The sequence below is a fragment of the Danaus plexippus genome (genome assembly GCF_018135715.1).
Source record: "Danaus plexippus chromosome 3 unlocalized genomic scaffold, MEX_DaPlex mxdp_30, whole genome shotgun sequence".
Taxonomy (NCBI): Eukaryota; Metazoa; Arthropoda; class Insecta; order Lepidoptera; family Nymphalidae; genus Danaus; species Danaus plexippus.
The window spans coordinates 565,133-580,578 of NW_026869845.1; the positions used below are offsets into that span (position 1 = coordinate 565,133).

The 15,446-nt window shown below is 29.2% G+C and overlaps 4 protein-coding genes across 6 annotated transcripts in view; 3 read left to right on the forward strand and 1 right to left on the reverse strand.

Moving 5' to 3' along the window:
* LOC116768910 (filamin-C) overlaps positions 1–1,150 on the forward strand; it is a 57,878-nt gene extending 56,728 nt beyond the window's left edge. For all 3 annotated transcript variants that reach the window (XM_061526908.1, XM_061526907.1, XM_061526909.1), the window contains exon 54: positions 445–1,150. In XM_061526908.1, the coding sequence (XP_061382892.1) occupies positions 445–582 (138 nt within the window). In that variant the 3' untranslated portion in view covers positions 583–1,150. The remainder of the gene's footprint in view (positions 1–444) is intronic.
* LOC116768912 (uncharacterized) lies at positions 889–4,035 on the reverse strand. Its single transcript, XM_032659810.2, has 3 exons — positions 3,856–4,035; positions 2,032–2,223; positions 889–1,682 (listed from the first exon to the last, which is right to left on the reverse strand). The coding sequence occupies exons 1-3, from the start codon at positions 3,926–3,928 to the stop codon at positions 1,516–1,518; spliced, it is 432 nt and encodes a 143-aa protein (XP_032515701.2). The 5' UTR covers positions 3,929–4,035; the 3' UTR covers positions 889–1,515.
* A 1,271-nt stretch (positions 4,036–5,306) lies between these two features.
* On the forward strand, positions 5,307–7,433 carry LOC116767852 (uncharacterized). Its single transcript, XM_061526933.1, has 5 exons — positions 5,307–5,540; positions 6,167–6,297; positions 6,663–6,726; positions 6,813–6,930; positions 7,156–7,433. The coding sequence occupies exons 1-5, from the start codon at positions 5,428–5,430 to the stop codon at positions 7,339–7,341; spliced, it is 612 nt and encodes a 203-aa protein (XP_061382917.1). The 5' UTR covers positions 5,307–5,427; the 3' UTR covers positions 7,342–7,433.
* Positions 7,434–7,874: 441 nt separating this feature from the next.
* Positions 7,875–11,938, forward strand: LOC116769062 (uncharacterized). Its single transcript, XM_032660041.2, has 7 exons — positions 7,875–8,004; positions 9,850–9,941; positions 10,179–10,356; positions 10,633–10,763; positions 11,092–11,155; positions 11,288–11,405; positions 11,654–11,938. Exons 2-7 carry the CDS (start codon positions 9,851–9,853, stop codon positions 11,846–11,848), a joined length of 777 nt encoding a protein of 258 aa, XP_032515932.2. The 5' UTR covers positions 7,875–8,004; position 9,850; the 3' UTR covers positions 11,849–11,938.
* The last annotated feature ends 3,508 nt before the right edge of the window (positions 11,939–15,446 follow it).

A 15,446-nucleotide genomic window follows, 5' to 3' on the forward strand; every position in this document is an offset into this window, starting at 1 on the left:
GATGATTGAGAGAGACGGTTGCCTTTTCCCTTTTCCCAGTCTTTCCTCTCCCTCTTACACAATCAAGGTCGTCAAACTACCCGCATTAGGTAGCCCGTCTGCTCGTTTACCTCCTTAAGCATAAAAAAAATAATATCGATTTTCAATTAAAAATATATGTACGACAATAACTGTATTGGTTTTAGGTTAAAATGTGCTATGAATGATTATCACACACATCCAGAAAAAATCCATAAATAAGATAAATTAAATTATATCAAGAATTCAGAAACAGCAAAATATGTTCGGAAATGAATCCAATCATTTTTTTCTTGTATTTTTTACATTTATAATAAATCTTATTATGAAAATAATTTAAAGCAAATATATAAAAACATTATAGTATTGCGATACAATGTGTAACTAATACTAGCTATATATATATATTTGTATATAATATTCCAGTTCTCCCCCACGGAGCCGGGTGACTACCGCGTTGAAGTGAGATGGGCTGGGCGTCATGTACCGGGGTCACCTTTCCCGGTCATGATTTTCGACACGCAAGAGGAACTACGCAGATACTTACAAGTCACCGCCACATAATGTTACCAACATAACTGGCAACAATATAACACATACAGTCACGACACTGGCAACACTAAAAATAACAGTTGATATTATTAATTAACACCTGATACTGGCAACACTGGAAATCGTAGCCGTCACACGTTTAAGCCATTGTAATGAACAAATATTGTAACAAATTTCATTTATTATTATAAAATGTTAATACATTGCCATATAACAAAATATATGAAATCTTTTTGGTTAATATTAATTTCTTGTTCTGTTAAAAATGTAAATCTTAATCACATCGGTCTGATGGTAATTATATAAAAAAAAGCATAATAAAAATATAATGTTTATTTGTTGATATTTATTAATAACTTAGTGTAGGCGCCATCTTATATATGTAACTAACATAGTTCTTGTGATAAATTTAATAAAAACGAATGATATGTACGCGGCTGTATACATTTCTATTAACCCCTGAGAATTAACGTGTATGTATGTTTATGTAACAAATTGATACAAACCACACGAACAATGTAAAAACTCGACTGTTTAAATACCGATAAGTTACTAATTGTTAATAAATTTATCATTATTATTCGATTCTTTTTATTTATTATTTCTCTATAAAAATGTTTAGTGATTATTTCAATGGACACAAAAAAAAATAAACATTCACAACACGATTACATTTGACAAACATTACACGTAATCATTTAAGTTTTATTTCCTTATCCTTATAAACAATTTACGTATAGTTAGTACGAACAAAGGATTACCTTAAAACAGTAAAACCTTTTTAATACACTAATTTATTCTATTCTCGTCCGCTTTTAAAACTATTCAAACATTGTGTATTTTTTAAGCGAATTCAATTGCTGTTTTCATAACATAAACAAAACATTCTAAATTTAAAAATTTCATGACAGATTTATTTTTTTTCTCGATACAGCTCGCAGTAAATTAATGTCTATTGGGTCTAAACCTAAAAGAGATGCTTCTTCTATCAGGATAATTAGTATTGGTGTTAGTTGTGAGCTGTGATCGCAACGCGTCCAGGCTCTGCCAAAGCTGCTGCATCTGTCCGAAGATGATCACTTCCAAACGCTGGATAGCATTGTGTAGCTCCCCTATGTTACAAATTCAATTAAAAACATATTTTTGTATTTGAAATAGGCGTATTATATTTTTTATTTTAACCGCGTTTACATTTTTTACGCTAAATACGTTTTTTATACGAGAACACGAGGTGAAACTTCTATTCATAACATTTTGGTTACAACAAATAATCTTAAAAATCTGAAGGTGCAGAAGCGTTATAGACATTAAATAATAAAACATTTTAGATAAACGCTGTACATTACGCTACGTTAATCGATTCGATGTGATCAAGAGAAATAATACATTTTCGATTTAATAAAAACCTTAATTAATTGTGTATAATTCGAATCTCAGTATAATATAAATTATAATACTTACTTGATGTAACAACACCGTGCAACCTCCTTGTAATTGTCGCGTTGGCAGTGGCATTAACCTCCTGAGTTTTAACAGCGCACATGGCCCGAGCCTCTTCACGAGGTCCTAAACCGTGATATGTCGCGTTACGGACTTCAATATAGGGATGTTTTCGGCCATTTTCTGTACTTATAGTATATTGAGGCCCACGTGCTATAAAAAATATGAAAGTATATTTTAAAGATATCAATTTCACTGAAAATGATTTCCAATAGTGTTTGTAGACTGTAAAAATGCAAAAAAAAATTAAGGTCCACCAATAGTTTAGTTTTTATGTCCATTACACTGAGACGAATATAATTATAGTAAGTAGTAGCAAGTTAACTATGATTCGGCAAAAGGAGGTTAACAAAAAATTTCTAAACTATGTATTCCTTAAACCTTACGTATCGAGAACATTTAAATCCTTGTTAAGTGTCAAAAATAAAATGGTTACATAATATAGGTAATACTACAAAACTGAATTAGAAATAGAAGTGTACCATAAGTAATAATTTTTGTTATCGAAATAAAAGTTTACTCATCGGCCATATTAGTCATTGCCAAAATATAGGACACGTTTTAGCGTCTGTGTCATCAATAGTTCTCATTGCATCGATAAAGGACATGTCTTTATTAATTGACCAACGAATTTGTAATATAACGTTATAAATCCTACTACAAATTTTCGCTGTCACGCTACATAACGAGCGTTCCCATAATATAAACCTACTTTATACTATCTGGTGAGAAGATTTACGAATGAAGGGTAGTGCTACTGCAGCCAATAGTTTAGTGATGACCTTAAGGGATCGAATATTTACTGCATATAATTATGACAGATTAAAAAGCCCCGTGTTGGTTTTTTTAATCTGTCATAATTTTAAAAACACTTATAGTTAAAATTAATATATTTTTTTAATAAATATATTTATTCCATTTTGTTCCATTGCATTATTAGAATTAAATATTCTCAATGAACTTAATATATTATTTTTCATATATGATAAAGTTGTATAAGTAGGATTTTCCTACTCAGAATAGCAACAAATCAATTGTGGTTTTATTAATACAAAAAATATTTTTAGAGTTTAATCATTTCACATGACCAAATATTGTAAACGATGTCTGGATAAAATTGGATAACATTGCGTATTTACATTTCAAATGGAAACTGTAATCTATACATAAATAATAATATACATAAATAAGCGTTATAAAAAAATTATTGTCATATGATTGTGCTGAAAAGAGTGAACTAAATTTACAGATATTACTATTTAAGAAAGATATGTAATCACTATTCTTAAAAATTTATAAGTTATTGAGGTCCTCCTTAATTGTAAATGAAGACATGTACTTTGTTTTTGAGGACATGAATTTTAATCACGTACCTTTATCTGTATTTCCTATAGAATAAAAAAAACATCGTAATTTTGTTTACAATTATTAAATTATCTTCATATTATTGCTTTGATAAACGAGAGATAATAATCGCGGTTTTTTTTTATTTAAGAATCATTATTGTTTAGAATCTCTAATAAATATAACTTAAAATAGTCTTTATTGAGAATTCGAAAAAATTAAAAGTAAACATTGTTTATCCTTAATTTTTAAACAACTTTTCCTTAAAATAATTCATAGTCTTTCATTTTTTACTTATTAAGATTTATTATCATAAAAATAAATAACGTTAGAAAGAGAATATTACAAGCTGTTTCAATAATATTTTCAATTGTTTCAGTCGATTTGTTTTAATGGAAATAACATTTTTTGAACAAATATATAAATTCAAAATAAACTTACCATAAGGGTTCGAAGGCGCAGTTAAAACTGTGACCATTGCGGATATCAAAATACAGAAAAAAATATAAAACATTTTGTACAATTATTTTACAAGGATTATATATATTAGGAACCTATATAAGTAATTTATTTTTAATTACTCTATATAAATATATCTCGGTGTGAGTGCGTCCGCGGCGAAATCTCTGCTAAAACTGTTTTACCTGCATTGAAGAATCTACGAATTCATCTCGTTACAACGTAGCCACGTGCTACAAGATTTAACCCTTTATTGAACATTTCATTTAACGTGTTCATTTAAAAATAAATCTTTTTATAAATGAAGGTTAGGCCTGTATACACAAAACTGTTTTAGAATCTGGTAAACGTAGTTCAAGGCCGCCTTTACTTTATTTAATTTCTACATATAAACCCAATTCGTTTCTATGGTTTATGGTATATATTTTTTAACATAAATTATTGTTTATAAAACATAAATTAATATTCGCCTCGCATTCGAACATTATCTGTAAATGGCAATGTGTTTCTTAAATGAGAAAAAAACCGTTTTAATATAATTAATTTAGGCGAAAGTCATTGACTCGTATCAAAGTCATTACCCATCCTTAGTCACGCTCTGTTTCGGTAATCAGATGGTGGCCTATTTAAAATCATAAAAATCAATGTACTCCGGTTACCATACTCCTTACTAGATAGGAAACTACGTACAAAAAATGTAGCCATGTTACGCTTGTTTATAATATGTTTATATAAACATTTGGCTCTTGGCTGATACACCAAAACATATTAATACAGTAATAAATCTCAATAGTGAATCATTGCTTATATTTAAAGAGGAATTAACCCGAACAACCCAAGTAAATTATTAAACTATTATTTTATAACATAACAAATATGTGTTTTTAGACCATAATATGCATTACAGTGTAATTAAATGTCATACAAGGTGTTCACAAGCCGCCTCGGTAGAATGAGCTATTCAGTTTCCAAATTTAGTATAACATCAAAACAGTGTAAGGAATATGCCAACTCATAGCATTTAAAGCGCCATTCTGAAATTGTGTCAAGGACATTAATACCATGGCTCATAGAGGCCATTGTTGTTCCACATCTTTTATCATCATGGGAAATTAATTCAATTAAATCCACAAAGATTATTAGAGCTCAGTCGGAAGATTTATGTGCACATCGCATTTCGATTAGCGATACCCGTTGCGTTTTGTTATTTCGTCACTAAATCAAAGGATTAGGTGTAGATAAGTGTGTTCTTACGAAATTCTAAGATGATATCAACTATTCATGGCCGAGCTAACGAGATATATAACCCTATTCATGATAATAGGAAATAGTTTAAAGTTATACGTATTAACTAATAACAATGAGAATCTTTTTTTTAATTGTTACAATAATTATCTGTGGACATGCGAAAGGTGTGTTTTACCTTAGTCTTAGTATTGGTGATTATTATGTATCTGTATAGGTATAATAAACGGTTTTTTTTTAGTTTTACCCGTATCCCGAGATGTCGAACGACAGTTGAATGGAGATGCAATAATACATCAGCTTTTTGAAATGCTTAGATATTACATGAAAAATGGAGATTCTGAGAAAAAAATACCGATATTGGACCCTTTCGAAATTGAAAACGGTGGTGTAGAAATAGTCCTACCATCAAAAATACTAAGGTTTGCATTTTATTTGTACAATATAGAATTGAGTACTTATTCTACTGAAGTCGTAACTGTTAAATATTGACCGAATTAAAGAAGATATATTTAAATTGATTTTTGTACAAGTAAAAAAAGTGAACTGATTAAATGTCGCGAGTAAATTAAAGTTGTATTAACTGTTTAGGAGTTTTAATAATAAGTTAAATACAGTACAGAACCTTACAAATATTATAAACGCTAATATTAGCATGTTTGTATTTATGTATGGACTTAATATTTACGTTAGTCTCTTCTTTATGATCAATTAGCAATCTTGTTTTAATGAATCCTTACATTAGTTTAGCTCATGTAACAGAAAAAACACTTTATCCCGATATTTCGTAATTTCCCGTAGGTACATACTGTAATTTGTATTTTCATGACGTCACGTGACCTAGATGATAGAAGTAGCCACCGATTGGTTGTTACATTGTCCAATCTTTAAGCCCACATAATTATTTTCCAAATGTATTAAGCCCCTAAAAAAAGACGACAAGCGAAACTGAGAAAATCAGCTCCTACCTGCTTTAAAAATGGCGCATTTAAATTGTAACATATTTTAACTTCTATATTATTTTAATATTCCTCATATTTCTTTACAGTCTGCAAGCTGGATACCGAAAAGCAGTTGTAAAGGGGGTCAGTCATTTTCAATTGGATCGAGCCAAATTCATAAAGGAAAAAGTCGCTGTCAATTTGACCATTACATTCCCATCGATCAAAATTAAATCAGGTTAAATTGTCAATAAGACATGTACAGACTGTAATGTTACTGTTAGTTATTTTTTTAATTCAAAATGTGATATAACTGATTATTGAACAAATAATATACAGCACTCGAAATTATAATTCGTCCAATAAAACGTTGACATTTGTAAAATATTAAACGGGTCCAGTGCGCATGAAGCCATAGCAATAATATATATTCTTAATAAAAAAAGGAAAAGAGATGTTAAATTACGTTTTGGAATTAAAATATATAATATATATTAAAAAATTATTGTTGTGTTAATTATTTAATTTAAATAGTTCTACGTATGCAAATTTAATAATGCTTGCAAAGGTTCATTACAATAAAAAAATATTTCGATTTTGTAGAATACTATAAATTGGAAGGTGACATTTATGGAGCAGTGCCGATTTCTGGAGAAGGAAAATTCGAGTAAGATTAATGTTATGTTTAAAAAACATACCGCATAAGTTTAACACGTGGTTTCTTTTGTCCAATTCAATTCTTTTCTCAATCAGGTTGGAAGTAATCAGCTTCAAATTTAAGGGAATGGTCTTTTTGAAGCAATCTGAAGATGAAAAATCTGTCTTGATTAATTACATATCAAACCCAGAGTTCAGCTTCCAACAAATTCAAGTAAGATAGATAAACGATTTAGTATGGGTTGGTGGAAAATTTATTTTCTTTGTCAAAGTCTATCTTATCTAAACTAATTTGAAATATTAGAATAGAATGAAATAGAACATTTTGATTATTGATATTAATAATCTATGAGATTTTGATTTGATATAGTTAATTACTTATAAAACAAAATATTTTTCGTACTGATATAAAAATTCAAAGGTTTTTATTATTTTTCAGTCCAACACGGATGTTGATGGAAACATAGACGGCATCTTCAACGCCATGATGGAAGACCTTATGACGCAATACCTTAACAGATTTAACAAATATATAGCTAATAGTTTAAACCAATATTTCATAGACAATTTAAATCTTTTATTTAATAAATTTGAATCCTGGCGACTGCTCGCCACAGTTTTATAAAATTATATTTTTTTTTTTATAAATTATTGTTTATATTCTAGTTATTATAATTTATTCACGGACGTATAAAACTATATTGTATCTAAAGTAAAATGAAGGAAATAAATATAAATATTTTGTTCATTAGTTAATTTTATTTGTATATAAAATCGATTATAATGTTGTAAGTAATGTTACTAAATAGAATTTAGCTGTACATAAAAACTATAGTAAATTCCTTATTAACTTTGACAATATTGTTTGGTCAGCGTTATTTTTATGCGACCCGGATCGACGTTTTGGATTAAATAGCAAAGGCATTTTTTTAAATTTAAATTTTCATAAAAGCTAACTACAGATCAAGAAAACTTTTCTCTCCCCTTTAGCGAATACCTCTCTAAGAGTACTTGAATGAAGTCAAAACATATCAGATTAGTTTTTCAATGTCTCATTTGACAAATAATATAATTGAACAAGACCAGGAACATCACAGATAACATATCAATGTTATTGGCATTACCTTCAGATTTTGTCCTGATTAATTGTTGAGATAAACAAACAATATGATATATATACGTAATAAATTGTCGTTCAGAAGATTTGGTAATTATAATATAAGGCAGTTTCTATTTGATAAGTTGTCATTCAAATTGTAGGACATAAAACATACAGCTGGAATTTGAAGTGAGTTTAACTTTTTTTTTTCTTACATACAAAATAATATTCGTATTTTATTTCTTTGGTCGTTAAATAATAAACCCTTTGGTTATACTTTTGCATCTGTTTGATGATATAGTCTATCAAGCCAGTAAAATATTCCCACTGTTTGCAGTTTTTCATCTGTCCGCCAATATTGTTGAATTAGACAAGGCATTTCATATGTTCTGTGGTCTATAAAATTTATTTATTTCTTTATTAAATATGTTTTTAAACCACTGAATCATTTTATTTACTACTTCTTTAAGTTATGACTCAATCCTCAACATCTGGCAGGCGTTCTTAAAGTTCCTGTTCACTAGGGCCTCTTTTTCACGGACTTTTCTTTAATTTTCCACTAATGCTGTCGCAACCCCAGGCCTAACAGGATTTTTTATTGTAATAACTTACTTAGACCTGTCACAGTTATAAATTTTCACAATCACATTGCAATAGTTTTTGGGCTAACTTTGTCAGCGGCCTGCCTAAAAACTTATTTAGGAAATCTTATTATTTATATTTTCATTTTACCGTCTTCATCCTTCAGGGAACTCGCTATCAACGGACTTATTCTCAAAGCTCTCCCTAGTTGGGAATAGGTGTCGCTTCTCGCTAGTTTTTATTATCTATGTAATATATCCCCGTCTTATCATGGAATAGGAATACATGCAAGTATTGATACCTCTTATTGAAATCTAAGAACGAAATCATGTTCGGAAGTTTCTCGAAGGGGACTGAAGGACTTTATAGTAAAAAAACAGTAGATATTAGTATAAAAGTTCCTTTAAAAGATCTACATTCTATAATTACAATAATTACTGATTGAGTATAAATTCATTTGTATATCCATTTTAGACACAAAAATATACAGAAAATCAATATTACTTTCAAAATTACGGTCGTAGCGTCTTAACCATTTCTAAAAGAGACGATTTATTGATGGTCGTTCATAAATATATCAAATGAATAGCATTACTTTACCCACAGTATTTATTTAATCATATTCTGAAAATACCTATATACGTATCAAACCGTTGATATCCATCTTAATAGCGTATTTTTATCAGAATCACTGTTCGTTCGATTTGAGATTTAAAAAAAATTAAAATGATTGTCAATATTTTTCCAGCCAGTTTCAAACTTCAACCCATGATATAATGCCACTTTATGATTAAAATTATTAACAATGTGTTAGTAATTTACTTTATATAAAATCAATGCTCACATTTAATTTTATAATAACAGAAAATAGTAATTCAATACGTATCCTGTGTAACGAAAACTTATTAATTATATGTATAATGACACCGTCTTTAAATTATACATATATTTAAGGAAGTATGTATGTACATTGAATAATTTATATAAACATATCATCACGCAATCATCTTAATAAAACATTAAAACTGTTCTGCGTTTTAAAATGGGCCTGATTGATTTAAAATGTATTTGAAAAGGGAAGCTAATGATTTAATTCCATATTATTGATTTGAATTTCCATTAAAGGATTAAAATATCGAATGTCAATTGAATCTTTTTTATTGCAAGGGCTTCATACGCACTGGAATCCCCAATTTAGTCTTTATTACTCTGCCATATAAGGTACATGACAGATAAGAGTCATCGAAATCCGTTCTGTAGATTCCTCCTAGAAATATAAATACATACGCCTATTCTCAAAACCTTTGCTTTTATTGATAACTTTATCAGTTTTATAAGAATTAATTAATGTTAGTATATAATGTTACATCATACGCAAATTAATGTCATTTATATATAGACCTTTTTTATCCATAATCCATACAAGGCTACACAATGCAATTATTATTTCAGAATGAAATTACTTGTGTTGTTTGCGCTATGCGCCCTAGTAGCGGCGAGCGCAGCTGCTCCGAGATCCGAAAATCATGAGGTTTTAGTCTATGGTGAGTTCAAAATATTTTCTAATATTTTTCATTTCATATTTCTCTCATTCTTTCGTACAAAATCATTAAAATAATTCTTTTTAATTTTTGAATATATTAATAACATTAAAGAAACTACGGAATGTAGGTATAATTAAAATGAATTATTATTATTATTTGTACTTACCAGCCAACAAGAAATATTGATTAATTATAACACAAATTTTATTATTAATTGAACGTCAAACAAATCCACAGATTTACCAAGGGACATCGTTCCCGAACAACGTAATTTCTTACTAAATGTACTCATCCGTCAGCTGTTCAATTTTATTCGGGATATCATTCAAAACGGATCATGGCTCATAGGCATTCCACCACTGGACCCTCTCAAATTGGAGAGTTTTCACCTAGTTGTACCAGCTGGACTTATTAAGTAAGTAACTACAATATCAGTTTTTAATAGCAGTATGAACAATAGGAACTTACTACTAGCAGTAACTACATCAAAATAAAAAATAACCAAAGAAGTTTTGTTGTTTATGATTGTTACCTGTTCTGAACGGAACGGATTTAACCAAAAAAATAAATGGTTGTAAAGAAAATTGTAACAAATTTTAGAAAAAAATAACAGATTAAAGAGGGGGAAAAATGATTAAATTTAAATTGTTACTGAATTATAAATTAATATTATGTTAAAAATATTTTTCAGTCTTGATTTGGAGCTTAAGAATATTTTGATGAAAGGCCTAGGAGGATTTGTAGTTCACAAAAGCGATCTTTCAACTCGCGACCTGGTTTTTGATCTCGACATTGCGTTTCCTAAAATAGACATCAGCACTGGTATTTTTAATTATTTTACTATATCATGAATATTTAGCATCATCTGTAAAAGTTTTAAAACATGTTTATGTATTATAATTAATGACAATTAAGTATACTTACTTTGTATTATCTTGTGCCTTCACACCTTTAGTAATCAGCTGTTTTTCATTAAAATTTGCATACGCCATTTTAGGTTTAACTGTACCTACATATGGGTGGAACTTCCAATGGAAATTACATAAACTAGCATCCACATAGATATTATAATAACTAATCCATTCTGTCTAATAAAACTTTTAGAATATAAGCATATGATTCATAGAGCTTAATAAAAAATATTTTGCAGAGGTGTACGATCTCACAGGCGACCTATTGACTGCTATCCCTATTTTTGGAAATGGAAGGGCCAGGTAGATTTATAAATATTATTGAAGTAACTTAAAATAATTCAAGTTAAAAGAAATAAATCAATACTTTTTAAAATATATTTTACCTATATTGAAGTATATGAAATCGTGAATTAATTTTAATGCTTTCAACAGATTCTTCGTTGACAAATTTCGACTTAGGGCCAAATTATATATTAAGCCATCCGACGACGAAAAAGCAGTTATTATTGACAAAATAGAAGATGTATCTTTTGATCTTCCAACAATAAAGGTATGGAAGTAACAATCTATTAATTACGATTATATAAAATAAATTTATAAATATAAAACTTACCTATTATAATGGCACATCATTATTATAATAAGCGTAATGACATTATAATTGACCATATGGACTTCATACGGGCAAAATCAATAGAATCAGTTCATAGTACCAACATATTTTTTAAACCATAAACCATTATCAAAAATATAATATATACCTAATACATATTAATATTAAATGGTTGCTGTTTTCAGTCTGAAATTGAAGGAGCTATTGGCGGTGGTGATATTGACAATATTGTTAACGCGATCGTTGAAGACGTGGTGATAGACTATGTGAATAGATTCCGTGGTGCAATTTCCAAAATCGGCGCGGGAGCCGTTATCACTGTATTGAACCCGATTTTAGAGAAACTTGACACCTGGCGTTACCTTAAACCGTTCCTATGAAGATATGAAATCTATAATAAATAAATATTTTTGAATAAACAACGTCTTTTTTAATATATACGTTGTATAATAAAGATGATATTCATTTGACAGCGATATTTTCTTATAATTTTGACCCCCTTAACATTCAGGCTATTTAAACAGAGACCAAAATGATACTCAAAAATAACATATTATATTGTATGTATTAAATGAAATTTGTAGATTTAACAAAAACTACAATACCAGTAGGTGAATTTGAAACAATATTTCATTTGAAGAGCTCATAATTAGTCACTCGTCACCACACTTCCCTACATATTCTGGAAATGTCCAATCTGTATCCTTCGGGACATTCGCTTTCTTCTACCGGCGAATCTTCATATTGGATATCCTTTATAATCACATCGTACTCCTGCACAGAGTATACATCGTCTTGAATTATTGCGGCGATCGCGCTATTTAGAAGTAGCGCACAAAAAAGTATTATTGAAATTTTCGACAACATTTTCCAACTGTTTTATGCTACTGTTGGTAATATTCTGAGCATTATCGAGGATTCGCTTTAGGTCAAACGCTAGCATCCGTTATATTCACCACCCACGCGCGACCTCTCGATGAAATATAAGCTAAGTGTGACTAATATTTTGGCATTCTATTAAGCTTTCCTTAGAGACAAGCATACCCTTAAAATTAATATTCTTTCTATTCTTTTTATTTTAGGAGTATTATGAAATATGAATCCATAACAACAGCGCTGAAACCTTAATCTTGACCTTCCAAAATTATGTAACTGGTGTAATCGAGCCTGTTTAATTATTTGATAAAAGTCTTATGACTCAGGAGTAAAATCTTCTCTTTATATACAGATGAAAAATAGAGGTTATGTGCTTCTAAATTTTAGACCATCGTATCATAATACACTAAGAAATAAAAATTGCACTAACCTAACCTAGTCTAGCCTAACTACATCATGATATAAAACAAGTCTGTCTCAACATTTAGATTGCAATTGATGTCAATAAGTTTTTCATACCCAATAAAAAAGTCAGACTCATGCACTGTTCACATTTTCTGTGTTCATTCATTAAGTTAAATTTATTCAATGTTTGTAAATCCATTTATGGTAATTGGCTATATAATGAATAATTTCAAACAGCACAAAAAAAATTTGTTATATTAAACAGCTAATCTAGTGTCAAGTGTTATGTGTATAAACATGTTTATACACATTTGTGCTAAAACTACAAAGGAAATAGATAAGAACAGGAAGATTAAATTTAGAATTGACAAAAAAAGTTATGCAAATGATTTGTTATTTTTATTAATATATCTTTAACATTTATAACAAGTAAAATAACATAATACAGTTAACTGAATACCTCACTCTCAGTTATAAATAATAACTGCAAAAATCATACTTTGGAGGAAATTATTATCACAGTTAATTTTATACATTTATATATTTTTTTAATTTCGACTGGTTAGTGCTTGACTGTCATTTCAGTCAATGGAAATGAAGTCGTAGATGGTGAACGGACTATCACAGTATCAGCCTCTTCACACCTAAGATATAATATTTATCAAAATTCACATTATAAACAACCAAAAATTTTATAATTTTTGTATAAGAAACTTGTATAGCTCAGATTCTTTTAATTATATTACAGGTTTTGAAAATAAATTCACTAATGTGTTAAAGTTTACAACAGCCTTTTCATGGTGAACCAATTACCTCAAGTCTTGCCTCACCATTCATTATAACATTACATAGTAAATTTTTAACAAATATAAGAATTAAAATCTATGAATAATTAGTGTATGTTATCATATGTCACTTATTAAATAGAAAAAATTTATGCAATGGTTCCTTATAATAATGGTTACAAGTGACTTATGGAATAATTCACAAAGGTTACAGTACTTAAACAACTCTTTAAAAATTTCTTTATGTCCGATATAAATAGACAAGTACCAAGATCTTGTTACTATGTAATTGTATGTTGATGATGAATAAATTAAAATCCAATATCTTTTAAAAAAAAAAGTAAGTGTTACAATATGCGAGTCTTCATTCAATTTAAAATGAACATCACTGGGTGGTCCCAGTTTGACCAGAAAAATACACAATATTTTTTTAATATCAATATTATTAACCGATATACCTCATGTTTTAATCATGATCTCTTCGGTAGGGAATAAATTAATCAATTTCGGATTAAGGTTATTTGAAGATTATTAAATGGAATCAATTTTTGGGTTGAGGAGGCAATTGGCGTTCTCTCGGTTGTGGTGGTTGTTGTCGTTGCCTCGGTTGCGAGGGTGGGATTACGGTTTCCCTTCTTGGTTGTGGTGGCGGTTGTCGTTGCCGTGGTTGTGGTGGTGAAAGAATATGCGTTCTTTTCGGTTCTGGAGGAGGCTTTCTTATTCTAGGCTCTGGAGGAGGTTGCCTCACTCTAGGTGCCGGAGGAGATTGCCTCTCTCTAGGTACCGTCCCCTTCATATCTTGGCTCATCGCTTCAGATGTATAATAAAGTCTAAAAAGCTTTTCTTAGGCATTTGTTATTCATTATTTTATAATTAAAACGATCTTTTTTTTTTATTTTGATGTGGTAAGTGACTAAGTGTGAAAGATTGACAGTACTGACATGATTGCATTCAAGTAAATTCAATTCTACCAATCCTTCAATAAATAAAAACTTTGACATTGATAAAATATTGTACAATTCTAATGTGAATCACACCATAGTATAAAATAAAAAAGTGGCTATGGATACTTTCGAAGTTGCCATTTTCTTAAATAATGTCAAACGGTGGAATATGAACAGAAATTATGTTTGGATACATTTATCACTTATCAGTAATTCACTGTATATATTATTTTGATTTTGGTATTGTAACCTGAATCACCTTGTAAAAATTCTTGATGACTTCACATTTAATCATTAGAGTATTAGTTTTAGTATAGGTATTTCTTTAAATTATAAATTTCCAGTCTCCATTTAAGTATAAAATGGGGTTGATAGGGAAGGTGATTGACATTATAGGGAAGAACTGTTAGGATTAGCACAATTTCTGTAATTAGGTGCTTAGATAGTTATGTACAATTAGAAGTGAACAAGATTATATGTATTTACTCTTAGCATAGGTAAATGCCGATACTTGGCCTAAATTTTGTAAAAATTAAATTGTCCATTATATTAAGTAACTATATTTTTTTTGTGTTAAAAGCAATAAGTAAGTATGCTAATAATAATATCGGACATAAGTTATTTAACTGACCTAAAAGTTCCTTTCACTGTACACACTGTACATACGTACTTATTCCATTCCTATTCACCCCTGTGCTATATCTCAAAAAAAAGGACGTGTACCGAAAACTTTAGGATGTTAATAAAATATTATTTATTTTAGGAGTAGAAAAAAATCTTTCAACTCCTTTTTATTTTATTCAGGTTCCAGAATAATCCCAATACTCTCAAATTATTATTTTGATAAACTAATGACTACTTAATCAAATACCACATATTAATTGTGATTTTTTTTCTATTCACCCCATTTGACAGAAGGTAATCTGGTCGAATTTAAACCACTTCTTTCGACAATTCCCTTTAAAACT

Coding starts and splice junctions, on each gene's coding strand:
- LOC116768912 (XM_032659810.2), bottom strand. CDS start 3,928: ATGTTTTATATTTTTTTCTGTATTTTGATATCCGCAATGGTCACAGTT. Junction 2,224..3,855: donor TGCGCCTTCGAACCCTTATG/GTAAGTTTATTT, acceptor TATTTTTTATAG/CACGTGGGCCTCAATATACT. Junction 1,683..2,031: donor GCACGGTGTTGTTACATCAA/GTAAGTATTATA, acceptor TTTGTAACATAG/GGGAGCTACACAATGCTATC.
- LOC116767852 (XM_061526933.1), top strand. CDS start 5,428: ATGCTTAGATATTACATGAAAAATGGAGATTCTGAGAAAAAAATACCG. Junction 5,541..6,166: donor CTACCATCAAAAATACTAAG/GTTTGCATTTTA, acceptor ATTTCTTTACAG/TCTGCAAGCTGGATACCGAA. Junction 6,931..7,155: donor TCAGCTTCCAACAAATTCAA/GTAAGATAGATA, acceptor ATTATTTTTCAG/TCCAACACGGATGTTGATGG.
- LOC116769062 (XM_032660041.2), top strand. CDS start 9,851: ATGAAATTACTTGTGTTGTTTGCGCTATGCGCCCTAGTAGCGGCGAGC. Junction 11,156..11,287: donor TTTGGAAATGGAAGGGCCAG/GTAGATTTATAA, acceptor TGCTTTCAACAG/ATTCTTCGTTGACAAATTTC. Junction 11,406..11,653: donor TTGATCTTCCAACAATAAAG/GTATGGAAGTAA, acceptor TGCTGTTTTCAG/TCTGAAATTGAAGGAGCTAT.